The following is a 27,286-nucleotide window of genomic DNA, read 5'->3' as shown; positions in this document are numbered from 1 at the left end:
ATTGAGTATCTAAAGGCAAATGAATGTTTAACCAAACAAGCATTTTCGAAATGAAAGTTTTCCTATTTAAATGTCATATCATTGTAAAGGTATGAACTTTGGAAACAAGAGTCACGAAATAATCATACATGCAGCGTTGACATGTGGTGTTAAGATGGTCTTTTTCTTCACATTGGATAGTAATGTCAATTTACGTTTTTTGGTAGTTTAGTGCCAAATCAGCTCAATGAACACAAAAGATGTTAAATGTCTAAGTATAACATGTTACAATTTACTAATACACCGAAACCTTCATTGACGAACTAAACGAGGGTTCGTAAATAGAGATAGAGCGTAAAAAAGTGTACGTTATTTGGAATTTAGTTCATGAAATAAGTTTACGTTATTTGGGATATATTGCGTAAAAAAGTTTTGTGTAATGAATGTGAAACCCCCAATCATATGGCCATTTTCGGAACGGATGTAATAAGTGGGTGCACTTCAGGTTTATTGATCTTCCCTAAAAACTTTTACAATATGTGTATTTTCGGAACGGGTTTGATGAATAGATGCTGTAAATCTGGCAGCAATAACAAATATGTCGTAATGATATTATAGTCATTGGTATACCTTTTAGTTGAATATTTGTTAAAAATTGAATATCGATAATTGATTTATTAGTAACATTGTACCATGATTTTGCGATCGGTTCATAACGGGGCAAGTTCGCCATATTGCTATGGGGCAGATGTGCCATATCAGATGATGAACAAACCTAACCTCAAAGTCGATCAGTGTTGAAACATTCAATGTGAACAAACAACTAAAAGCAGATTGTGAACAATGGTACGGACATACAAGAGAGCAATTCCAGAAATGCTTAGCTGATCATAAGACTCGACCTTCTCCGATTTGGATGAAACTTTGAACATGGCTTCAGTATGGCAAACCATAAGTTTTGAACCGATTGAGAGGTCAATCCGACTCACAACTGATTTTTAAAAAGGGCGTATGTATTTTTGCATATCTCGAAAATTGCCTTTTTCAAATCGTTGTAACTCGGAAACCGTTAATTGTACAAAAATGGCGTTCAGGAAGAAGTTGTAGGGAATCGATTGGGCACTTTAAAGAAATATACACCGAAAAAAAGTTTTGATTTTTTTTCTCAATAATTACGAAATAATCCGAAAAAGTTAAATAAAAAAGCATGGTTTTAATTTTTTTTGATAATTTTTATTCTAAAGCTGTTATTAAAACCTACAGATTGATGGCTATCCAATCCGTGCCTTTTGAGTATATTTTTTTAGAGTGTCCAATCGATTACCTACAACTTCTTCCTGAACGCTATTTTTGTACAATGAACGGTTTCCGAGTTACAACGATTTGAAAAAGGCAATTTTTGTGAAATGCAAAAATACATACGCCCTTTTTTAAATTCAGTCGTGAGTCGGATTGACCTCTCAATCGGTTCAAATCTTATGGTTTCAAATGTTTTGCATGATAAAAAGCATCATTCGAACAACATTTTTTAATGTTTTCGTGGAAAAATATTGAGAAATAGGTCGGTGAAGATGTATTTTTGAGGACGCTTCTTGAAAATCATGATATACGGTGTCCATTGTATCTTAGCGCAGGCTAATCAGAAGTGAACAAATGAATGCAGCATAGTTAGAGAAGAAGTTTTTCTAGACCCCAACGTTTCTGTTTGATTTTTTTAGTTTTTATTTAATTTTTGGTGGTTGTTCAAAGTGAAAAATACGATTTTTTACGAAAAAATCCGCCATTTTGTAGCTGTTAAACTTCCCCAAAGTAATAAACAACGAAAAGGAAATCGTTGGGGTCTGGTTTTTTTATATGTAGAAAGTGTGTGAAACATTGGGAAAAAATTGGTGCAGTAGTTTATGAATGACAATGGACACGGACTTACAAAACCTGCTCTCGAGAAAAACGCGTTTAAAGTTTTTTCTATATAAAATCAATAGAAACAAATAATTACACCAGGGAGCCCGTAGGGTCTAACATTTTCAAAAAATCATATTTTTTCTTTTATAATTTATTATAACGAAACATTTTGAGAATGTTTTGTCAAGTTTTGCAGTCAATCGAAGTAGAAATCTTGGGCCTGTGTGCCGAGCTCTTGCTTCTTCGTAGAATGAGATAGCCATAGACAAAGGTCCATAACTTCCAGAGTTTCGTTCTAATAGGCTTGAAAATTTCACAGAAAATTTTTGAAATGGATTTTAGTTTGGCTCTCGGAGTTGGTCATTTATTATTAAGTAGCTTGTTTAATTAACTTTAATGTAATTACTTTTGGCTTCTCTCTATTTAGGTACTTCATTGTTAATTTTTCTTTTCTTATTATATTTCTATGAGGACAAAAGGAATATAGAAATTGTTTGAAAAAATCAGACCGGACACAACATTCTATTTTGTTCGACGCGACTGGAATCCTTCAAATTTTACCAGTACTTTGACTTTAGGTGAACCCGACTTTCAAACAGAAAAAAAACCTCAACTTCTTTTGATACCAAAATTACTGGAAACTTATTCTGTAGAAGAAAAAAGCACATTTACCGAAAATCAACACCATCGGATTAGGAAGTCAAAAGTGTTCTGAAATGTTTTCTGTGAAAAGGGACATTTATTTCCATAAAGTTTCGTACCCGCATGTCATTTACCACCATGCCACATGTACATTTCGTTTGGTGGTGCTTCTCCCTTGGCTTGGCAAGGCAGCAAACACCAGCTGTTCTGAAAAGATGATAAGCTAAAAATTTATCTAAAATGGTACACATACCTTCCGGTTCATCAGTTGCTGCTACCGTCGGTGCTACAATCGGCACTGAAGATACTGGAGATACTCTCGCCGCTGTTTCCGTTCGGACTCGGGTCGTCCTGTCGTCTACCAGCACCACCGTCGCCGAAGTCGAAGAATACAGATGTGACTCCTTTCCTATTTTACGATCATTCATATTTACTTTAATTGAATCATTTAGGATAATTGAATTTTCGCCCGAAAGATGCGCACGGGATGTTGATGGGAGAGTTTTCATTTCGGCGGACCCTGCCGGGACTAGTGCTGGCACTGATGACGGTAACGACGACGCCGGTGATGATGTGGTGGAATTGAAAAATGTACAATTTTTGTCACGTACGTGTCTGCCGAGTTCCTGGGCCAGAACAAAATTTTCCCCACACCGTGGGCAGCTGCCAGGAATGAAACAAAGATGAACAAGTTTTGTGGGGTTTATTCAATTTACGGCTAGGAAAAAGTTTTGAAAAAGTGACGCATTTAACCTTGCCACTTACCTGTACTTGGTCTCCGGATGGTCGGTTCGAATGTGACGCTTCAGTTCCAAAATATCGGCCAGTTCTTTTCCACACACGTGACATTTTTTGCTGACAATGTTCGATTTTTTATTCTTTCTGGCCGACATCACTTTGTGAGCGGTAGTTCGTCGATGCCGTACGGATTCCTTGGGCGTTTGAAAGGACATCTCACATATCGAGCAGTAGTAGTTGGCCAATCGGTGAAGTTTCTGACCGTGCTGCAGAAGCAGCATCTTATTGTGGAAGGAAGCCTTACAGATGTTGCACGTGAAGGTGTTTTGGAATGAACGTTTGGCTTTCATGGCGTCTTCGGGAGTTCCCTCATTGCACCGTTCGTGGTGTTTCTTAAGTTCTGCATTGTAGCGGAACTCATCGCCGCAAAATTTACACACGATCGGTGTGATTTTTCTGATTATGATCGGAACGGACCGATTGATTACGGAAATGACTTCCCGGTGGTCGGAACCGAGCAGATGGTTGGTCATGTGGAAGTTTTCGGTGCACTCGAACTTGCAGAAACTGCACCAGAACGTCCCATCCACACTGACTCGCTGTTCGTGTTCTACGGAGTTCCAGTGCGACATGAACTGATCCTCGGTGTTCGCATAGAACTTACAGGGATGACACTGGAACGGAGACTGCAGAACAATTCGGTGAATATTTTTCAAAATTACATCGAAACATTGCTCCGGGTGATTTAGCATCCTCCGATAGTGATAACGAGAGATCAGATGTTTTCCGAGCAGACTGGTTGGCAGCCGTGTTTTGCAGATTTCGCACTTGGTGTAGTAGCACTTTCGTTTTCGTTTCGTTTTCGGCGGTGTAATTTTGACAGCTACCGGAGAGCTTGCGATGGTGGGTGTTGAGGTTTTTTCTGGACTAAGATTAGTGTGGAGAAAATCATCTCCCAGATAGAGGCTCGGTTGGGAGATTCGTTTGGATAGTTCACTGGGATAGAGTGTTGGTTTTAGTGCTCTTTCCAACTCGGATTCTTCTTGTGCTCGCTTCAAATGCAGATTCGATTTCAGGTGCCGCTCATAGACGAATCGCGAGGCTAGTTTCCGATTGCAAATACTGCACCAATAATTGTCGTCATACGGCTTCGACGGAAGAGTGGGCAATTTGTACTCCAAACGAGTGATTTTTGATCCGGGAACCCATTTTCCTTTGGTATGTCCCGGAGGTGGAGAGAAACTTTTGTGCTCTTCTTCTTCCTCGTGCTCGGTTGATTTGTCCAGCTGTCCTTCCTGGTCGGGCCAATGGCGCCACTGGGATGAGACTGGCCGATTTTCGGGTTTCCATTTACCGCCCGTGTGTGTTCTAGGTGGGGCATCGAAATCATCGTCCTCTTCGCTTTCATCGTCGGAAGGCTCCGGGGACTCATGTTCAAAGAATGGAAACAGGGGTTCAACTTTTTTGTTTCCGCTGATTTCGCTGACAGCTTTCATTAGTTTCTCCGAGGCATGATGAGGCGCAATCCAATCGTCTTCGTTGTCATGCTCATGATCGGGGTCCGTGTTTGACAGTGACGTAGTCTGTTTTCTAACTTTCGGTCGGCTGGGGGCATGCAGTTTCGTGGCAGATGAATGGATAGTTCCAGCTTTCTTTGAACTGCTTTGTAGCTCGAGAGACGAGAAAAACAAATCAGCCCCCAACTCATAATCGTAGTTGACATCATTCTTGTAGTCAGTTTTGCTATCTGGACGCTGTACCGGATCGCTGTGATGTGCGTCCAAGTCATAGTTGAAGCTATAGTTCGGTAGTTTCTTGTGATGTTCCGAATCTTTAATTCCCTCGCCGAAATCGAACGATGTATAGCCTTGCTCGGTGGCAATCCGATGACTGGACCCACTGGCAATCGTCACCGTTGCCGGTTTCGGTTGGACACAGCTTACCTTCCTGTGTTTGATGTAATTTTCCAACCCTACCAAGGTGCGGCCACATTTGTTGCAGAGGTGGGTATCGTCCAGCTCGACTTCCTCGTGAAACATGACGCCGCTGTGGAGATTTGTCGCTGGAGGTCTGGAATGAGTAAATCAAAGTTTTGGTTGGTTTACTTTCGCTCCGGACTTTGCTACCGACTGGGAGGTCAGAATATAGTCCGGTAATTATGGTCGGTGAGAATAGAGTGTGTAGTTTTCAAGGTGATAAAGAACTTTCTGATAAATATATCATGCAAAAACATTTATTGCCTTACTTTGCCGACTCGTTCCGGATGCGAAAATGCTGTTGCCAGCTTGGACCGGAATGATAATATATTAGTTTCAGAAGGAAAACATGACGATGATGATGTTCGTACTCTTCATCGAATCGGGATGAACTGGAGCTAGCATAGCTAGGAGAGAAAAGATGTGTTTGTACAACAGAAGAGAGACCTGTGTGCAGGAAACATTGTGAGGGACATTCTAGATACACTTTTCGAATTGAATCCGTTTTACCGTGATCAGTCTCGGATGGCATGTACGAAGGGGGGGGAGGGGGGGACTAGTTCGGAAGGCCACATTGCTGAAAGCGACTTGTACAACAACATCGTTTCCCCTAATATGAATACGGCACCAGGAAGCAGAACCGTAGAGAGGCATCTCTCGGTACTAGGAGCTTCGCACACTGCCACTGCACATATCAGACGGTACCGGGCTTTTGAATATATATGATCCCTTAGGAGGATGATTATACTGCCATCTAGAGCTTGTTACGGTCATAAAACTGAAATCCTTATTTTGATGAATGGCCAAAGTTGTTGTCTAATTGTTGGAATAAATTCTATTTGATATATCACATGGTTATTACACAAATTTATGTACACACATTTCTACATCACTGGTTCCCGAAAACGAAAACATCCACTTGGTTGCTCACTCTATCGCTCTATCTTGCTGTGCGACTGTGGGTATATGGTCTAATTTTCTCCGGCACTAGAAGTTTTATGCTGTTAGTGGTAGAAGGGAACCATCTTTCATAGCCGAATGACAGGACCTTGCGACTGTTGGGCTCCCCACGTGCAGTTCAGTTTGAATGGTATGCAGCAGGGGTTGCGTACCTGGGTCTGTGGACATTAGCAAGTAAATATGGCTAATTAGAGTATACATCGAATGTTACCAGAGCTACGTTTGTAAACAGGAATGGATAGTTAAGGATAGTATTCGGGAATGATTGTGAGCCGTTGGTAATATTATGCGCGTTGTAAATACGTTCTTGAAAGCAAATATCTTGAAAATGGATTTCGAACAGTAATACCTGCAATGTTTTCAAGCTTTTTGATATTTATGTCAAAGTACCCATGAAAGGATGCTGTTCTTATTAGAAGGAAGCCAGCGTCACGTACGTCAAATTAAGTTAACATAAATACAAGCATCTCTAAATCATAAAATGTCTATGTCTAAATGAGGAATACCTGTCTTTAAATCATGCTCAAAATCAAATGACACAATTCGAAAAAACCCTGTGATTTTACATCTTATTAGATGCAAATAAATTGAGCGTCGCACTTCACGCAAACTTACGTTGAAGAACATAAAATTCACTAAAAAAAAGAAATGCATCCTGATAGCGACAGCCACGACTTGAACCAAGAATCATTGGATCACAAAGTAATCGACTGAGCAACGGAAGCACACATCTGCTAGGCTGGTAAAATGTATATTTAAATGCATACAGCCGCACCTACTAGCAGAATGCAAATTACAATCGAAACCAGTAAAATTCATGTTAATCTAACATTAGGTCATTACAAATGAAATTTTCTGTCATTTAAAAATTTAGGTCTTTATGAATTACATCGTATGAGGGATTAAGACACCTGTAAGATTCATGATTTTCCTTCATTCAATCATGATGACTGTCCCAGAAAGCATGGACGCAACCAAAAACCGCTGCCATTTCGCAATGGTTCAGAATCTGTCAAGTTTTATGGCTGCGTCCTGTTGTTTACACTCTTCTCTAACCACTTGTGCAGTTGTTTATTCGTTTTCATTAGTTTGTTTCGAAATGCGTGGACTTTCAGCAGAACAACGTCGAAAAATTTTGTACAAATGGTGAGCAGAATGCGGACTGTCACTGAGAAAGATAGCAAAAATGGAAGGAGTAAGTGAAAAAGCCGTGAAAAATGCAAGTGAGGATAACACCTTTGAGGATAAACCGAAAACGGGTCGAAGAAAAGGTCCTGCTAACCCTCAGTTGGATAAACGTATACCGAAGGCGTTCGAGCAAAAGAAGGAGGTATCAGTTCGGGATGTGGCAAAAAAAGTGGGGACTTCGAAGTCAAATGTTCTTCGTGCTAAAGAACGATTGAATCTTCGAACCTATAAGAAGCAGAAACAACCAAAACGTAGTCCGAAACAAGAAGCATCGATCAGGCCGAGGGTTCGAAAGCTGTACAATACGATTCTTGCTGGAAATTTGAACTGCATAACCATGGACGACGAAACCTACGTGAAACTCGATTACAAATCCTTGCCGGGACCACAATATTATACGGTGCGAGAAGGGCAACTGTTAAACTAGTCCGAGACATCGATTGAAGCCGAAAAACTAGATAAGAATGCTATGGTCTGGCAAGCAATTTGTAGCTGCGGTAAGATTTGGAAACCCTTCATCACCACTGCTTCAATGAACAGCAAAATATACATCAAGAAATGTTTACAAAAACGACTTCTACCCATGATTCGAAACCACAAGGATCCTGTTGTCTTCTGACCTGATCTTGTTTCTTGCCACTACTCGGAATCAATGGTAGAATGGTATACTACCAAAAATGTCACTTTCGTCCCAAAAAACATGAATCCACCAAATTGCCCACAACTTCGACCAATTGAGGAAGCCGAAACCATTGAACAGTTCGAAAAAGATTGGAAAAAAGTGCACAAAACTTGTCGCCAAGAAGTCTGTACGGAATTTAATGAGGAACGTTAGCAAAAAGGTGCGCCAGCTAGTCTACAATGGCTAAGAAGCAAATGTTGAGAATAATATTCTTTTGTTGTAGTCTAATATTATCAGTATATCGAATAAAATTTGAACATCTAACTCTTGTGAATTATTTACAGCGAAATCAAAGTGCGTCCATACTTTCTAGTACAGTCTTTATCTCGTGCATTTCCAAAATTGTTTGAAAAATTGATAAAAGGAAAAATATTTCATTACGCATATAGTCAATAACGAAAATAGTATATTAGGCTTACTTAAACACTTTAGTCATAATTTCCAACGATATACGGTAAATTTTCAAAGAGTCATTTCATGCTAACAACAACGACAACAACAACAGCAACAATAATAACAACAATAGCATCAGATCGTTGAATAGTAATGAAAAAATCTAGGATAACGGGTTATAATTACATCCACTAAAACACTATGCTACGAAAAAAGTGAAAATACTCTTTTAAAGTGACGTAGAAGAGATTGTTCATCTGGTCGAACATAACCGTTTTCGAAATGTTTATAACATGCTTAAAATCTTATTTATTGGTAAAAAAACCAATAGTTTTACGATACCCTTTTTGAGTTAAAAAACTACTTAGCAAACCGATTTCAAAATATCCGGCGTTTTTGAATAGTTTTGTTTGGAAAAGGGAAACTTTGTCTGTTTTGTACGAGAAACACTACATTTTTACGTAAATATCTAACATTTTTGCCTTACTGAAATTTCTGTATGTAGGATACATATTGTTGTCCAATAAATTCTGAATAAATCTAGATAAATTGCATCTAAAATAAGGAAATTTGTCAAAGTTAAAACACTTTGACGCCCAAAAACAGACATTCAACGTTGAGAGCGCTCCGGATGAACAGTGTGTGAATGAAATGAATAAGCACTATGGAATACAGACTCTCATAATAACAGAGTGGCGAATGCAAGAGTTCTTACGCTTGATTGGTTTCTTTAATTACCTAGGGTAAGGGCTCCCTATTTCATCTCATTTGTAAGGACGTTACCTTAAAAACCTGATTTAGCCACCAAAATCACTACGATTTTTTCATATTTCTGCTTAATTTGCTCCAAATTGGGAATTGATTCACATTCCTTGGAAATTAAAATAATAATTAAAAAATCAGCTAAAACACTTCTGATATGTTTACTACTGTGCTACTAATTTCATCTCAAAGGTTTTGTATTCATCCTATGGTTGGTCCTTTATTCATCTCATTAATTAGCAATGGCGACAGCAATCAAAACCAAAACCACTATTACACTCTCAGGTTCAAAATGTCAGAATTTTCCTTAAAAAGGGCCTAATGCCAACTATAACACAACACACGATATTAAAAAAAAAACAGTTTGGAATCATTTCGACGTTTAAAATTTTTTGGATCGTTTTTATTACCTTTCGTTTCAAATTTATAATTTTACTCTGCAGTTAATTTGGAGAATTTAAAAAAAAACAAAAAAAAATTGTTACTATTTAGGCATTAGCCCTTATAAAATCAAAATGTAGAACCAGAGATGCATTCATACAGATTTATCTGTATTGTATAGATTTTTGTGTTCGCGTTCGTTAAATAAGATTACAGATTTTCTAAATTTAATACAGATTTGTAAAGGATCATAAAAAGTGAGAAGTAAAACGTTAGACTTTTCTCTCTGAGTATCTATTAGTATTTGATTACAGTACTTCTTTACAAGTTTATTAATCAACGGACAAATCACATGTTAAAATGGAAATCTTTTGTGCAAATATTTGATGATGAACACTGATAAACATTTATATTAAAATTTAAAACCAATTTGAATTTGATTTAAATTTGATTCATTTTATTAGTGAAAACAGATAGAGCAGATACATATTTTCTATGAAAATATCTGGCATCTCTGTGCACAGCCGATGAAACACACACATTTAACAGTGTTATGGTGACGTATAGCGGAAAGAAACCAGTGCTACTAGATTTGCCACAATGGTTATTTGATTAGTATTTAACACGCTCTATTTGCTAATATTAGAATCCGAAACAGTTTATTTACATATAAATATGAATGATATAATTAAACTAATGTCACGGATACCAAAAAATACTTGTAGATGATAATTTAAAGAAGAAAAAATAAATTTTTTTATTTAACATTATGAGAAAACTTGGCAACCTTGCGATACGAAATGAAATGAAAATAAAGCGCAATCAAGTGAATTAAGTGCAATTTTTCATCTCATATTGTTTATAGCTTTTATTGCTTATCAGGTAATTTAAGAAGTCTTAAATCGTTGATTAAACAAGTGGAAAGTGAACATTACTAACTAGAAGGTCATCCAACATTGAATAGTGGTGTAATTATGTGAAATAGTGATCATGTTTTGAGACGAGCCGATTAGTAAATATTCATAAACATTGTAAAACTTCAGACGAAAGTGGTTCCTAAATCAAAAAGTGAGTTTATTTTAAATGAAAAAAGCGATCGTTGAAGATTTTTAAACTATTTTTTTCAATTGGAAAGTGTGGCAAAACCTAGAATAAATGTTTTAAAACGTTCCACAGTTTTGTTCAGGTACGTTTAAAGATATGATTAATGTTCAAAGTTATGAGGTGAAGAAATGAGATGGAAATTGGAGCTGAGATGAAATAGGGAACCCTTACCCTATTCATAAGCAATATTCAGCGAAAAATGGAAACACGATCCATCTTAGCAGCCAAAGCAGACTTTTTTATTTTATAATCGTTTGGTAGCAGAAATTAGACAAATGGCGAATACTTTTTGAATCGTTAAAGCAAGAAGAGTATGGCAAACCACCACCTGCAAACAAATAACAATAATTTTTCACTTAAATGCGCGAAATGACGTCTTGTTTGTTTGGCTCCCTAAGAAATCATTCGATGGTCTGTTACTATGAGAATTTGTACTATGGAAGGGCAAAAATTGACATTCTGGATTGGCGATTTTATAGCTTTTTACACTCTGTTTCTCCTACTATTTTTGTAATTCGAAATTTGCTCTCAAAGTAGAAAGACAGCGAATATTCGGATATCTGCGGAAAAAAAATTCTCCAGAATAGATATCAGTTCAAAATGTTTGCACGATCTTCTACCTTTATAAGACACTGGTGGACCCCTGCATACTTCGTAGCGCAATAATATTAGATTAGATGTAGAAAATAAGCAAAGTCTTGGCATTACATTCCTTTTGTGGAATTTGGCCTTTCTGTTTCAACAGACTTCGCAGCTGATTCTTAGTGTACAGAATCATTGCATGGCTAGTACTATGGATCCTATTGGCTCGAACATACGACAACTGGCTTGTAAGTCCAGCGTAGAAAATAAAAACTACGTATCAATTTGAATGGTTATTGAAGAAAAAAATCATTATAATGCTCTATGATAGTGGCCCCAACCTTTTTATATTGCGGATAACAGAACAAAATATGCCCGCCTGGGTTCGATTCCCAACCCCCGCACATAGGGTCAGAAAGTTTTTCTGGTCCGAAGAGGTGAATGACCTAAGATGTTAAAGCCTCTATAATTGAAACAAAAAAAATGTAAAACCGATGGTTTGCCGAAACCCGTACATGCAGCATACAATTTTCCATCTAAAAAAAAACTTAAAATTCACGCTACAGATTCATAACGATTACCCACGCTACATACTCCTAACGATCATTGACGATTACAGAAAAGTTAGACGGATGAGAAAATGACATTCAAATGGCATATCAGTGGGCATCATTGGAATGCGTGGAATGAAAACTTTTTCTTCTTCTAATTTGCCATTCAAAACTGTGACCTCGCCAACATTTGCGAACCTCGAACTTTTGAACTTTAAAATTTTTTCTGTACTTGTTTCTCAATTTTCTGCACTTTATTCTGTACTTTGTGTGCTTGTTTCTGTAATTGGTGTGTTTGTTCCTATACTTTCTGTGCTTGTTTCAGAATTTGTTCCTGTACTTTCTGTATCTGCTCGAGTATTTTCTGTATTTGGTTCTGTAACTTATGTACTTATATCTGTACCATCTGCACATTCTGTACCTTTTTCTGCACTCTCTGCAATTGTGCCTGTATGTCCTGTTCTTGTTTCTCTTATTTCTGTGCTTGATTTTGTACTTTTTGCACTTGTTGCTGTACCTTCTTTATTTTTTACTGAGTTTCCTCTTATTTCTGTACCTGTAGCTGTCTCGATGAACTTCTCACAGCTCAAAAATTATCTTTGTATGGAAATTATTTCGAATACTCTAAAGTCAAAATAATCGAAAACCCTCTTGATTTCTCGCGATCAATGCAGTAGAAAGGCATTTTTCTCGCACAGTGAGAAGTATTATCCTTCATGTTCCGTAAAAATGATCCTCATCCGACAATTGTTTTTGATTCGATCTCAACCTTTTTTCCCCAAAACAGGTACACACGGACACTTCGCACTTTAAAGGAGATTTTTCCTGCTCTTAAAGGTCCCAAATGACCCAAGCAAAATACAATCAACATAAGTTTGACAGTTTATGAGCAAGAGAGTGAATCATTCGAATAGGTAAAACATGTCGATGAGTTTCCAAATCTCGGTTCCATCGATGTAGTTTAATAACAGGAGGCAAACGGAATGGTTCGAGTACATTGGACGAAATTGTTCATAGCTACTCAAACGCAAATAATTTGAAATTTCGAAGTGAAATTACTCTGGGTTAATATACTTTGGATCGTGTTTCCGAGGAAAAATTACACAAAATCTCGTCCAAAGAATGCTTCAAAGGTATAGCATGAGAAATGCTTATGAATAGTTTAAGCCGAAAAAAAAAAAAAACAAAAAATATTCTTTTAATTCGAATGGAATTGTTCCAAAAAGTAGAGAGCCGAACAGTTTTAGTGTTTTAGTTAACGGTGTTAATTTGAAGTGGCAGCACACCTCAATCCTGTTGTCTATGTATAAAATTTCAGCGTATTGTGACAGCAATAATTATATCTATCGTGAAGATAGGATTCACATTTTTGGAGTTTTAGGAAAACAACGAATCATTCAAAAACGTTAATCACATTCTTTTCTTATAGTCGTTCTATACTTTGACTTGAGGGCATTGACCTAAATTTATATATCGGAAAATTGAAACCTGTGTGCTATTCATTTGGCGTCCTTACTTAATTGAACATGTGCTTCGAAATAAAGAAACACGTGAATCAAGTAGGGTCAGTGCAATTTTTGCACAAATCAGCTCGTTTAGCGCAAAACGATTTTATTAATAATCTAGTATTAATATTTTGCTCTGCAGTTTGCTAGCATTTCACAACTCCATACCCGCCAAACAATCATTGGAGATCTAGTATGCATTGAGTGGAAAATTTACAACTCCAATCGAACCAACTTTTCTCGGAGATGGCTGAACAAAATTGGATTCAAACGAAAAGTCGCTTAATCCTATAGAAAATTCTTGAAATTCATCTTTATCAGACAACCGGTACCGGAATTACAGTGTGGTTAGTGTATAAATTCAAATTTCAAATTTCTCACTAACTTTTCTCTTTCTTTCTCTTTTGACCGATTTTTACAAACTTAGATTCAAATGAATGATATTATAGATCTATACAAAACTTTCAAATTTCATCAAGATCCGATATCCGGTTCCGGAATAACAGAATAAAGAGAGTTGAACATTTCAAGCAGTTATACAGAGCAGTGATGCAAAACACGGAAAATAGTGTTGCTGGGGGCTCAAATCAGTTTCAATTGATAGACCTCGATCATTCCGGCTGTACCAGTCCTCGGTCTTCGGTTCCGGAAACACCGAAAATAGTGGTCACAAACTCTAAAACGGAACGAACTCACTTTTCTCAGTGAAGGCTTAACAAACTTAGAATCAAATGAAAGGTCTTATGATTCCATACAAAGCTTCTGAATTTCATATGGATCTGGTTACGAAATTACAAGATGATGAGGGTGCAAAATTTCAAACCATCTTCTGAAACGTACCGGTACGTACATGCGTTGGTGCGGAAGAAATAAGCACAATACCGTCTCTACGAACGAAGCACGCTGTGTGTGGTGTTCGAATTTCTACACACGGTAAGGAAAGCACAAGCAAGTCCATCGGCACCGAGCACACACGAGCCCGAGCTTTCAACCGTTTTGACGAACTATAACAGAATCACGGTACAGGTACGAATGTCTGTTATTGGTGTGTCGAGACAAATCACAGCCACCTTACGACATGTGCGCCCGAAAGAAAGAAAAGATTCCAATGTGAAATTTTTCACAGCCGGTTGTACAGTAGGGGAGAGTGTTCGGTTATCAGTACCTTTATATTTTAAGCTTATAACTTCAGACTAAGTGCACATTATGCGGACATATATACATAAACGGAAAGCTCCTTAGCTATCAACTAATCGAGAAACTAAGTTGATTTTCACGCAATTAAATTTGTTTTGAGCGCAACAAAAAGTAAAAGCATCTGTTTGCTTCGGTATTCGGCACAAAATTAACGTGCTGCTTATGACCCACATGACAATTGTCGGAATGACGCTTTCTGCTTTCTGTCAAAAGTTACGGTGGGGTGCCGGCAACCGAACACCTTCCCCTAATATCGTACCGGTGATGTTGTGATGTTAATGGAAACTGTAATTAATATTACATTCATGCAGTAATCAAAATTGATTAAAAACTCAATCACAGAGTAGGTTTTATGCAAACGGGTTCAAAAGCTTAGCTTAAATTTCATATACAAAAGTAACGATAGTGCAGAGTTTCGTTTGGTTCATTAATTTTTGAATGAATCAATGAAAAATAAAAATGTTTAACCTTCATATAGTTGACTACACAAAAAAGTACATAATGTTCGAAGAAGATTGTAAAACTATTCGAACTTGTAGTAGGGGTGGAAATAAGCAAATTTTTCGATTCACAGTAAATAAAAATAGTCAGTATTATCTTTTCATATCACATATTTATTGTAGATTTTATTATAAATATTCAAACAAACTATTTTTAATAAGATAAATTTTTGTTATATTTAGAATTTAAAAATGTCTTCATCGTTATCAGTATTACTGTCTGGTTCGGAATCAGCATTTCAACAAAGTTAGGCTCGTTTAATTGCTACTCTGTGTTCATTAAACAAGTTTGAAGTTGAAATGCCTATCACTCCGATGGTATAATGGTATAAGTGACGTAAACGTCAAAGCTAAATATCACTCAATTTTATCGGATATGGATTATCCTATATCAATAATTTTGGGCTTGTTGGGTAAGTTTATTTCGTCAGTCTTATCGAAATTCCATGCGTTGTGATGTATTTGAAATTTATCCAGCAATACTGTCGTTGTGGAGTAATATCATCAATAAAACAGCTAATACATGCTGCGATGAATAATAATTATAATAATAAGAAAAACATGTCCAATCTTTGTGTGTGCTATGCAGCTGATTAATATTACCCTATTTAACTTGAATATCATACACAGAAGTAACAGGAGTGCAGGATTTCGCTACACCAATTCAAACGCACCATTCAAACTTTGAATCTAAGTTCGTGAAAATCGATCGATACCAGTTCCATTTTGGAAGTATAGCCCACTATAATTTTATTTATTTAAATCTTGATTCGAATGAGGGACAAAAACAAAAAAGTTTTCTTCGGCCTAATACACATAACATATTCAAGTTAACATGAATAGACATGAATGAAACATTTTTTTTAAGCTTTTTTTTTAAAAAAAACCTGTGTGTGATACTGTTTGAAACATAGCAGAGCGTTATATGAATAGCTAATAAGTGCAACTTATCGTTAAAACCCTTCAAGTTTTTTTTTATATCGTGTATTTATACTCGGCTTTAACCTAATTTTGGTCGATCGGCCCCTTTAGGTAGTTTTGAATACGAAAACCTAATTTATATTTTGTGTGCTAAAACCGGACTAGAACTTTCCAGAAAACGTTTAAAGTCATTTTTAATGCAACAACCGGGAAAAAACTTTGAATGGGATAATCGGATAAAGTCTTAGCCGGTACTTTCAGAGCAAATGTGTTGATTTTTGCATGGAAACTTTCTACGTGTTTCCTTCGGCTGCGGCATTCATTCCACATTTTGAATGTTATGTATTTTATCTAACAGATTTCAACACACTATTTAACCGACAAGTTGTTTGAGATCTAAAAGATTTTTGAATACTGGATATTGATGACGAACCGTTCATTTTAATCTAATTGTATAAAAATGAAATTTATATCTATTAAAATATTTTACGGAATCAAAATTCATTCAAGTGTAAAAAATTACACCAATTATCGATATTATCAGGTTCGAAAAGTAGTTTAATATAATTAAAATTACTAACGAGATAACTATATTTAATTCTAGATAGTATTTGAATAGTATTTTCATATGACCACGCAATCAATTTTAAATGAATCTTAAGATGATGTTGAGATAAAAAAGCTTTAGAATGATTGAATAGTCACAGATACTTTTTCCCGCTTTTGAAAACCTAATTATTAACAATTGTGTCGTTCGCCAAGGAAAGTAATTAAACAAGTTTCAGAAAACAAGGTAGGGTTTAATATTGTTACAAATTGTATAAATGTTATTAAACTGGAGCACTCGTACCTCGTTCTTGGCTAAATGCGCCGAGAGCGAACGAAGCGTTGTACATTCATTTCTGCCGTGGTACACAAATGCGCGAACGAGTTTTTGTGAGAGCAGCTTTTCGTCTGCGCATGGTTGTCTTCTGAGAATGAGAACAAATTTGTCTCAGAGCAATAAAAAGGGCGCATAAGGTCTGCTGCTACTCTGTGTAATATACAATTCCCACGATTAAAAAAAAATAATCTCAATTTTAGTTTTGTTACCTAGTTTTTCAATTCACGGTGTTCGGTTTTTTGATTCACAATTAGAAATCTTGACTCACATTCTCGTGCGCAAAATGGGCTTATTTCCACCTCTGACTTGTAGACCTGGCTAGTTCATTGTCTATTGAGAATACATTCAGGGTTTTCGAGTAAAAGTAACTGGAGTTTCCTGCGAGTTTTGTAGATTATCATCTAGAATACTACGAGAATCATGTGAATCACTGAAGTTATCATTTCTAATTCCCAAAAACTTATTATTCCGCACATTGCATTCATAATAGTTTCATTTTCGTTGGTGCTACCATGTGAGTCTTCTAATTTGCAGCATCATTGTTCTTTTCGTGTTAGATTTACCAAACATCCGTCCATGTATCGTTCAGACTTCTATGAACTCTCCAAATTACCCACTCCTGCTGAGGTGATCCAGCCTAAGTGGAGAGTGATGAATCTCGCGGGAACGAAAATTATTCATTATTTCGAAATGTGCTATCGTCAATTTGTCATCACCTTGTCTTGTGTGTCGGTGGTAACAATGCCTTTGCTGCTGTGGCTGCAAAACATCCCGGCAGCGAATAAAGTATTTTCCTTTCCATGTTGTAAAACATACGGCTACCAAGAGACGCAACGACGATTCCATCTAGCCAATTTCGGAGGATTCCCATCCGCACTACCCGGAGCAAACATGGTGAAAGCGCACACACGCACCACGGTATCCTGCGAGCTACGAAACGCAGTTTGCCACTTCTGTTTGGAAACGTACCGAGAAGTGCCACTCTGCAGTACAACCTATTCTACTCAAGGCTTTCCACGTTCAGGACGGATCCTGCAGCACATGGCTGGTGAAGTTATGATGATGATTGCTGTGAGGAAATAGGCATTCTCCGGTGTGTTAACTTAAATCTACTGTAAAATAGCGAAAATTGCTAACAATCTCCCGATGTAAGTATATTCGCAGCGATTCTCCTCTGTTCTAAACCTAAGCTACTCTATGCAAAAGAGGCTGAGCTCTGCACCATTTCTATTGGCGCTGGCTTGCCTGTAGGACAAACTTCATACATTTTGTGAATGTGATATCGAATTTGCGTTTTGCTACCGAGCAATCATGCCGTCGTGTACCATGTCATGTGAGATGCGGAAAAGCGTACCACCGTGTGTATACACAAACATAAACAACAAGCCTACAAGAGTCGGTCGCCAGGTACCGAGAGAAACCCAGGGAGAGTCAGAACGACGGCACTGGCATCATCGTCACCATTCACGCACGCAACCGAATCTCTTCTTGCGGTTTCTCTTGGATGGCGCATTTCGACTTCGGTGACTTGCTAGACGGCGGTGACGGTTTCGTTCCCATCGCATCACAGCAAACAGGTCCCCGGAAGCTGGTTGCGGAACCAAGTGGATGTAACATTTATCTTTAGGCTAAACACACGGGAACGAAACGAAACGCGTTAATACGGGAATAGGTATGTTATGGTGCTGAGTGGAGCTGGCAGTCGGTGGTACAATTTTCAACGCTCGCTGGAGCACTCTTCTCACACAAGATTGCCAAAAAGGCGTACACGCGTGTTGTAAATATGAAATGTACTGCTTTCGTGCGTTAGCCGGGGAGAATTGTGAATCGTACCGGGTGAAGTTTCTCATCATTTTTCTCATCAGACATTTCGAATGTGTTGGGAACTTAAACATTTTGATTTGCGACTGATTCGGCACGTAAGTATAGACATTGCATTTCGATGCAAAGAAAACAAGTGTTCTGTAAATAGCAGAAACTTTACGTCTGCTTAGCGGTTCAAATTGAACTGCTGAGTTTGGCATAAAGCAGTTCAATTTGAACTACTATGCACTGATGAGTCAAAGTCGAAAGGTAAACTTATCAAAATCGGTTATGTGCCCTAGCACAAAATTTGGCTAACCCCTGAATGACTAATTTTAAGCAAAACACATTTTTGAATGGCATGTTGATCTGCTTCGAACATCATCAAACTGGGAGAACTGATTTCACTAGCATTTTTATACACTCACATACATACACCACATGACAAACAAATTAATACAACGGTTTTCCGTGGTATTGAACGATTGTTGTTTACAAAACATCAGTCACAAAAAATCTACCATGGTTTGCTTTTTGCCTATGCAATATCAGAAATTAGATATTACAACCGAAAATTTAGGTGGCGGGCGAGTTTATCACAAACGTTTAACTTTCGACTTCCATCACACTCATTTTCGGTTTGATTCAAGAGCAAAGATGATATCCTGAAAATTTGACAGAAAGTTTAAAACTACATGCTTAGAAAAATTTACATCTTAACTAACATGCACATAAAAGGGCGTCGTAATTCACTTAAATTTACAATTCAAAGCATGTAAAGATAAGTCATATCTTTAACTTCGCTGAAGTTTACATCGATACAGACACAAAAATTATTTCTACATGTTAATAGATGTAATATTGTGTCATCACTGAAGAAATTACGGCAGGCTTGAATTTACGTCAAGTGTAAATTTAATATTTCCAATGGCGTTTTTTATTGAAAAACAATGGTGGCGTGGATTACTCTGGTCATTTCAGCTCGAAAGTGCAAAACCAGAGCAACCCGTGTCACCAGTGTTTTTAAATGAAAAACGGCATTAGAAATAATAAATTTACATTTATCTTTTGCGTTTAATTTTCGACTTAAAGACTGTCTCAGAAAGTATGGACGCAACCAAAAACCGCTGCAATTTCGCAATGGTTCAGAATCTGTCAATTTTTATGGCTGCGTCCTGTTGTTTACACTCTCCTCTAACCACTTGTGCAGTTGTTTATTCGTTTTCATTAGTTTGTTTTGAAATGCGTGGACTTTCAACAGAACAACGTCGAAAAAATTGTGTACAAATGGTGCACAGAACGCGGACTGTCACTGAGAAAGATAGCAAAACTGGAAGGAGTAAGTGAAAAAGCCGTGCGAAATGCAATCAGGAAATTCGAGGATAACACCTTTGAGGATAAACCGAAAACGGGTCGAAAACAAGGTTCTGCTAACCCTCAGTTGGATAAACGTATACTGAAGGCGTGCGAGCAAAAGAAGGAGGTTTCAGTTCGGGATGTGACTAAAACTGTGGGCACTTCGAAGTCAAATGTTCTTCGTGCTAAAGAACGTTTGAATCTTCGAACCTGTAAGAAGCAGAAACAACCAAAACGTAGTCCGAAACAAGAAGCATCGATCAGGCCGAGGGTTCGAAAGCTGTACAATACGATTCTTGCTGGAAATTTGAGCTGCATAATCATAGACGACGAAACCTACGTGAAACTCGATTACAAATATTATACGGTGCGAGAAGGGCAAGTGTTAAACCAGTCCGAGACATCGATTGAAGTCTAAAAATTTGGTAAGAAAGCTATGGTCTGGCAAGCAATTTGTAGCTGCGGTAAGATTTCGAAACCCTTCATTACCACTGCTTCAATGAACAGCGAAATATACATCAAGCAATGTTTACAAAACCGACTTCTACCCATGATTCGAAGCCACAAGGATCCTGTTGTCTCCCGGCCAGATCTTTCTTCTTGCCACTACTCGAAATCAACGGTAGAATGGTATACTACCAAAAATGTCACTTTCGTTCCAAAGGACATGAATCTACCAAATTGCCCACAACTTCGACCAGGCACATCTTAGGAAACATGTCTCGGCAGCCGAAACCATTCAACAGTTCGATAAAGATTGGATTGTGTCAAAACTTGTCGCCAAGAAGTCTGTACGGAATTTAATGAGGAACGTTCGCCAGCTAGTCTACAATGGCTAAGTAGCAAATGTTGAGAATAATATTCTGTTGTTGAAGTCTAATATTATCAGTATATCGAATAAAAATTGAATATCTAACACTTGTGAATTATTTACAGCGAAAACAAAGTGCGTCCATACTTTCTGGGACAGTCTTTATCAGGGAAAATTGATTTCGCTCGCGTTAAAATGTAATAAATGAAATCTTTACAATTGTGATTATGTGTGGAAGTGAATTTTGGTTTACTTTTTTGTATGGTGATTCGAATGGCGAAATTTTGTTGCATTTTTGTACCTACTTTTCATTCTTGGTTTTATCGTGTACTATGGTTGTATTGCTAGCTTAGAGCAAATTCTAGAGCTCATACCTACCGAAATTTCCAATTCCGCGGAACCTATGGAAGAGAATGATGAGTCGTCGTACTTCCAGATAGTGCAATACTATTTCCTGAGCAGCTCTCATTTGTCAATGAGTGGAAAATCTTCGACTTATCAGTGTTTAACAGTACATACTTAGCTATTATGCCATTTAGCAGTTCAACATAAACTTCTTGGAAGGCGGAAAGCTTGAACTCGACATAAGCAGCAACTTTTAATATGTACAGAAGAGACAAGCTTTCACTTACTATGCCTTAAAGCACAAAAATGCTTACTTCTAAATACAGATTGTAGGTTGTCAGCAAACCAACACAAGCTTATGATCAGCACGTCAATAAATATATTGAGCTTCGGTGCAAATTGGAAGTTGCTACTCATGCCTAATTTATGCTTCTGGTTTGTTTAGTGTTTGATAAATTCAATAAATTTATTTTTCAAAAAATCGAATGAAAAATTTCCATAAATTGCAATAAAACAATTTTCGAAAAATCGAATGAAAAATTTCCATAAATTGCAATAAAATAATTTTAGAAATGTTGTAGAATTAGTTCCGAAGGTACACGCTACCGAGAAGTTGGTAGAAAAAGAGAACTACAAACAAAAATATTCATTGTTTTAATCCACCTAGTAGTGTAATAATGCCTTTCTTATATTACTTATATTTCCATTTATATCACTAGAAGAATCTGTCAACAATTTTTTTTTCTATTCTGAAAATAATAAGAAACTTCCTTTAGGTATGCACTAACATAACCTTTTCAATTTGTAAACAGTTATGTTAAGTTAATAAGAATTTTTTTTATTTTGCATCGTCGAACTAAATGATTAATCACACTTTATCCTATAGTTCTAGAACCGGAAGTCGGACCCAGATGAAATTAAACAGCAACCTATGAGACTATAGGAACTTTTACTTTTATTTTTTAGGTTTGTGGAAATCGATAGAATCATCTTTGAGAAAATTGAGTGGGTTTCGTTTTAGAGTTTTTTGAGCACTATTTCCGGTACTTTTGGAACCGAATTTCACCTTTGTTTTTGCATCGTCGCTCTAAATGACGGTGTGCAATTTTAAACACACTTTATCTTATGGAAGCATGATGAAACTCAATAACAACCTATAGGACTATGAGATTTTTTATTTTAGTTATGAGCGACATCATTTGACACATACTCACACACGTACACACACAGACATTGCTCAGCTCGATGAGCTGTGTCGAATGGTATAGAACACTTAGCCCTCCGGGCCAGTTTTCCCTAGTCAATTTTTCAAGTGATTGCACAAATTTTCTATATGAGAAAGGCAGTAAGTGTACTTTTATAGAAAAGCAACGTTATCATGATTTTGTGATAATAGTAACAAGTAGGTACAAATTGAATAAAAAATTAAAAAACTTATGTAGTTTTCATTTGAAAAATATAGATTTAAATGTGGCAACCCTGCAAGCTATACGAAATTGAATAAAGCACGCTGCGAACGGAGCAAAGCCGCACGTACCGTCGAGTACTAGATTAACATCGTCATTTTGAATGTTTTGACACTCATCGCCCTATAATTTCGGAACCGGAAGTCGGATCTAGATGAAATTGCACAGGATATTTTAAAACAATGATAGCTTTAATTTGAATCATGATTTGTGAAAATCGGTTTAACCGTTGCTGAGAAATCGAAGTGAGTTCTATTTGTGAAGCTTTTCTTCAGCATTATCGGTGCTTCCTGAAGCGAAAACCAGCGACTAGTAATCCCAAAGTAGTTTTGAATATTCACTAACTAACAAGATCTGCCAACTAGAAGTAGCAGTAAGTTTTATATGAAAGTGCACCTCGTTTCGCCATCGATTGTAAAAAAAAACTCATGAAATTGAAAATTTTCACTAACCGCCCTGTAATGCCGGAATTGGAAGTCGGATCTAGATCAACTTTTCGGGAACTTTTAAAAAAAATTCAAGAATTTTTCATAAACGTATTTCTTTGTAATTCCGGAACCGGAATCTAAATGAAATTCAGGAAAATTGTATGGGGCCATAAGACCTTTCATTTGAATCTAAGATTGTGCAAATCGGTTCAGCCATCTTTGCGAAACGTGTGTGACTATTTTGGTCCTATTTTTAGTTCATTCCACCCTGTAATTCTGGAACCGGAAGTCGGATCGGGATAAAATTTAATAGCAGTCTATGAGACTATAAGACCTTTTATTTGAATCTGAGTTTGTGAAAATCGGTTCAGCCATCAGTGAGCAAACTGAGTGACATTATTTGTCACATACGCACATACACAGACACATATTTTGTGATCTCCATGAACTGAGTCGAATCGTATATGTATGTATTGTAAAGTCGGTTTTCAGAACGATTGCATACCCTTTCTATATGAGAAAGGCATAAAGCATTTTTTTATGAATTTTACTATATGTACTTTTATCTGTAGAGAATATAATTTTGAAATATTGTTAAAACAAAAAGTGGATTTTTTTGAGGAACCGGGCCTTAATCTTGAAAAAAACGTTTAATTGGTTATTTTGCTTCAAGAACCTAAGGTTCTGACTTCAACTTCTTCGCTTGTATAAGATCACAAAATAAATTGAAGACAGCTATAGGTTTCAATAATAAGTTTAAAATAAAAATGTCGCAAAAAATATTTTTTTTGGTTAATTTCCTAATTCAATCGATTTTCAGTTTTCAATGATTGATGACAAATCAAAGTTTCAATGGCAGTTTTATTTTTGGATATTTGGTTCTAAAAACTGCGAAAAAAATATCAAAACGATTTGTGTTTTAGTCTTTGTTAAGACGTAGAGCCATCTTGAGCTAGTTTTAAATATGATCAGTATCTAACGAGGACAACAGATTGGAAAACTGACATGCGAACACAATAATGTAATGAAATCGTCATTTTGAGACTTTTCCGGTGCGAGCACAAAAAACTGCTTCGAAGCGTGAAGCGTACGCGGTACTCATTTTGGAAAAATGTTGAGATTGAATTGTAAAGAATAGTCAGCTGATTTATTCTCGCATTGCATGAAAGACAGTATTGCCCTCTGTGTAAAAAAAATGACATCATTCCACTTTACTGATCGCGAGTAATCGTGATCACGCTTTTTTGTAACAGACTGTAGATGTAGAAGAAAAACATAGTATTTATCATTGAAGTGATACATAAATGTTGCGTGAAGTTTACATACTGTTCTGTTTATAATCAGTTACTTGAATCATTGCAATACTATCATCAAGTAGTATCAATAGAATTAAGATAATTCAATTGGAAATAGTTTCATCTCTCCACATTGTGTAAATTTTAGAATCAAATACATATGGCAAAATTAATTGAAATACATCCAGATCTATTTTCTTTCTTTTATTATGGTAGTAGAGTTTGATAAAGAACACTTACGTTTTTGTACCGGAGAGAATAATCATATTCTACCCGAGTTCGATATTCTCTGTATTATAGAACAACAAAAATTTGTTGTTATCAAACTCATAACGCACATTTGCCCAGCCTAATTTTCGTCTTTTCACGCTCTGAAACATGTATTACCTTCATGTGGCTACCAAGGGGTAATGTGCCGAAACAACGCGGATTTGAACTTCTATTCCGGGCGGTCTCCGTCTAATATGCCCTTGTGCCGACGGCGGTGCCTTTCCATCCTGGAAAGCATATTATCATCATCGTCACACGTACCGTTCCGTGCTGCACTTTCGCACGGTGTCGTTTGTGGTACTGCGGCTAATAACCGCAGGAATTTGAAGCGCGGAACATTAAATCAGTGCAAGTTATTAGAGTACTTTAAAAAGCAATTGTTATATCATATATTTATTACGTGAAACAACGAGGCAGTTGACCGGATCTCTCCGTTGCTGACTGGCAAGATTGGGTTGACGGTGCCACCTCCTCGGCAGGATGATATCGTACTACGAGCTGTACTGGAGTCTACCCCATTGGGCTTTGTACAGCAACGGGGGCGGCCCGTTTGGCATAAGGTCATTTGGCATAATACCGTTTGGCATAACGCTGTTTGGCATAATGGTTATTTGGCATAACAATTATTTGGCATAATGCTATTTGGCATAATAATAATGGGATTTGCAATATTTTAATCTAATGAAAATTTTCGTATGTGTTTCGATCGATTGATGTTGTGCAAGGGAAACTCCAACGAAATATGTGAAACCTTTTTACATAAGCAACTCACTTAGTGCCAGCACAATATTCTGTTCGTCATAGATGATTCAGGTCGAGACGGCCGAAGGCCGTGAGTGCGCCGGCGACCCGCCGTCGGAAGCGCCGGCCACTGCGGGGGGCAGCGCCCCCGCAGAAATCACCTCTGTCTAGTTGCCGGCGTTTGCCCGGATTACCCAAAGCTAGGAGCAATCTCTCAGTTAAGTCCGAACGAGCGGCAGCGAGGTCGGACACCAGGTCATTAAAAACGATGCGGCGTAGCCGCATTAGACCTTTCAAAATTGCACTAAATTAGAACAATTTCTATTAAGCAGCATGTTCATCTGTTATGCCAAATGACTGTTATGCCAAATGACCATTATGCCAAAAGACCATTATGCCAAATAACTGTTATGCCAAATAACCATTATGCCAAACGGCGTTATGCCAAACGGTATTATGCCAAACGACTTTATGCCAAACGTGGTAGCCCCTACAGCAACAATGTCGACGTGAGACCGTCCAGTAATGGTTGTTGAGAAAAGTAGGACTATAGTTGAGCCGGTCAGAAAACTGTTGACCGCAAGCGATGGTTAGCAAACATACAGTAAGTTCCGAAATCGTTAACAGTACAACAGGCCGACAAGGGAGCGTCTAAATCTTGTCGACTACCATACAAGCACTGGTTTTGCTGAACTACGGAAGGGTATACGCATCTAATGGGACGTCAGTACGGACTTCTGTTTGCATTCATGCACTTGCATTGTGACGGGAACCCAGTGCGGTCTATGTCTCATCCGGGTCTTTCCTATTCTGGCGCGCGGAGACTGGATGACGCGTAATGGAAACTGGACGCTTCATCTGGACAGTAGAGTAGAGCGTCTTGTCTCCCCTTCACCGCACGTTTTTGCGGTTGTTTTCGGCATGTTTGACGTTACAAAAAGACGTCTCTCCCATTTCCAGCCATTCATAGAAACCGTGGTTGGTTTCAGTTTTGTGGCCAAGTTTGGGTTTCATGCGTGAGAAAATTTAATGGACCTTCGGGAAAACTTTATTGTTTCCAATATCGCGAAAATTTTTACCCATCTATTGGAAGAAATATGCAGTGCCACTGATAAAGTCGATTGGGTAGTGTATATGCGGTCTTATCTGTTTTTTTTAGCTCTGGATGAATATAATGAGCTGTAAGTGGTGCCTTTTTGATCGAGTTCTTTTTTTATGGATCCTTACATGAACCTCAGAGCATTAGAGCATGTAAATTCTTTTTTTAAATTGAGCAAACATCCATACCGGACGAACTAGGCTATGGTGCCCAAATGAACACTAGTAACGAAGGAAGAAACCTATGTAACCAAAGCGGCCGATTCCTTTACGGTTACTTGAGCAGAAAATGTGCTTCACCCAGTCACCAGTTAACCATTGAGTCGTGCATCTGTATCGTATAGGTATTTTGTCATTCTACCAACTGCTTCTGTGTTTTCAATATATACGCTTCAGTCTAGTCTTTTATGTCTGAAGCAGTACATACGATTATTACTTTAATTACCAAGAAATGATATTGAAATTATTGGTCTACTAACACTAACTTTTCTAACCTGCTTTGATTGTTCCTATCTTTGTCGATGTTACACATGAGAATATATCAGAAAATTAATAAACAAAATAAAAAAATACACTCAATCTACAATCTTGAAAGTATAAATAAATGTATGTATTTATGGCATCCGCTATTATAAAGGAGCACCATCTAAAACATCATAAAGTGGATAATGTAGTAGAATAGGGGGACGGGTATAGCGTGATGGGTTAGTCGATGTCTTTCAGACAGCCCACCTGCGTTCGGTTCCCAACCCCGCACATAGGGTTAGAAAATTTTACTGGCTCGAAGAGGCAAATGACTTTGAGGTTAAAACCTCTATATTTGAAAC

At 37.4% G+C, this 27,286-nt stretch overlaps 1 protein-coding gene across 2 annotated transcripts in view; it reads right to left on the bottom strand.

The window, feature by feature from the left end:
• Positions 1–27,286, bottom strand: part of LOC131430644 (zinc finger protein 236-like) — a 198,370-nt gene that overhangs the window by 79,316 nt on the left and 91,768 nt on the right. For both annotated transcript variants that reach the window (XM_058595763.1, XM_058595764.1), the window contains 2 exons: positions 3,289–5,331; positions 2,777–3,186 (listed from right to left, as the gene is read on the bottom strand). In XM_058595763.1, the coding sequence (XP_058451746.1) occupies positions 2,777–3,186; positions 3,289–5,300 (2,422 nt within the window). In that variant the 5' untranslated portion in view covers positions 5,301–5,331. The remainder of the gene's footprint in view (positions 1–2,776; positions 3,187–3,288; positions 5,332–27,286) is intronic.

This window comes from Malaya genurostris, chromosome 2 (genome assembly GCF_030247185.1).
Source record: "Malaya genurostris strain Urasoe2022 chromosome 2, Malgen_1.1, whole genome shotgun sequence".
Taxonomy (NCBI): domain Eukaryota; kingdom Metazoa; phylum Arthropoda; class Insecta; order Diptera; family Culicidae; genus Malaya; species Malaya genurostris.
The sequence above is the reverse complement of the archived record's forward strand: the minus strand, read 5'-3'. Positions and strand labels throughout refer to the sequence as shown.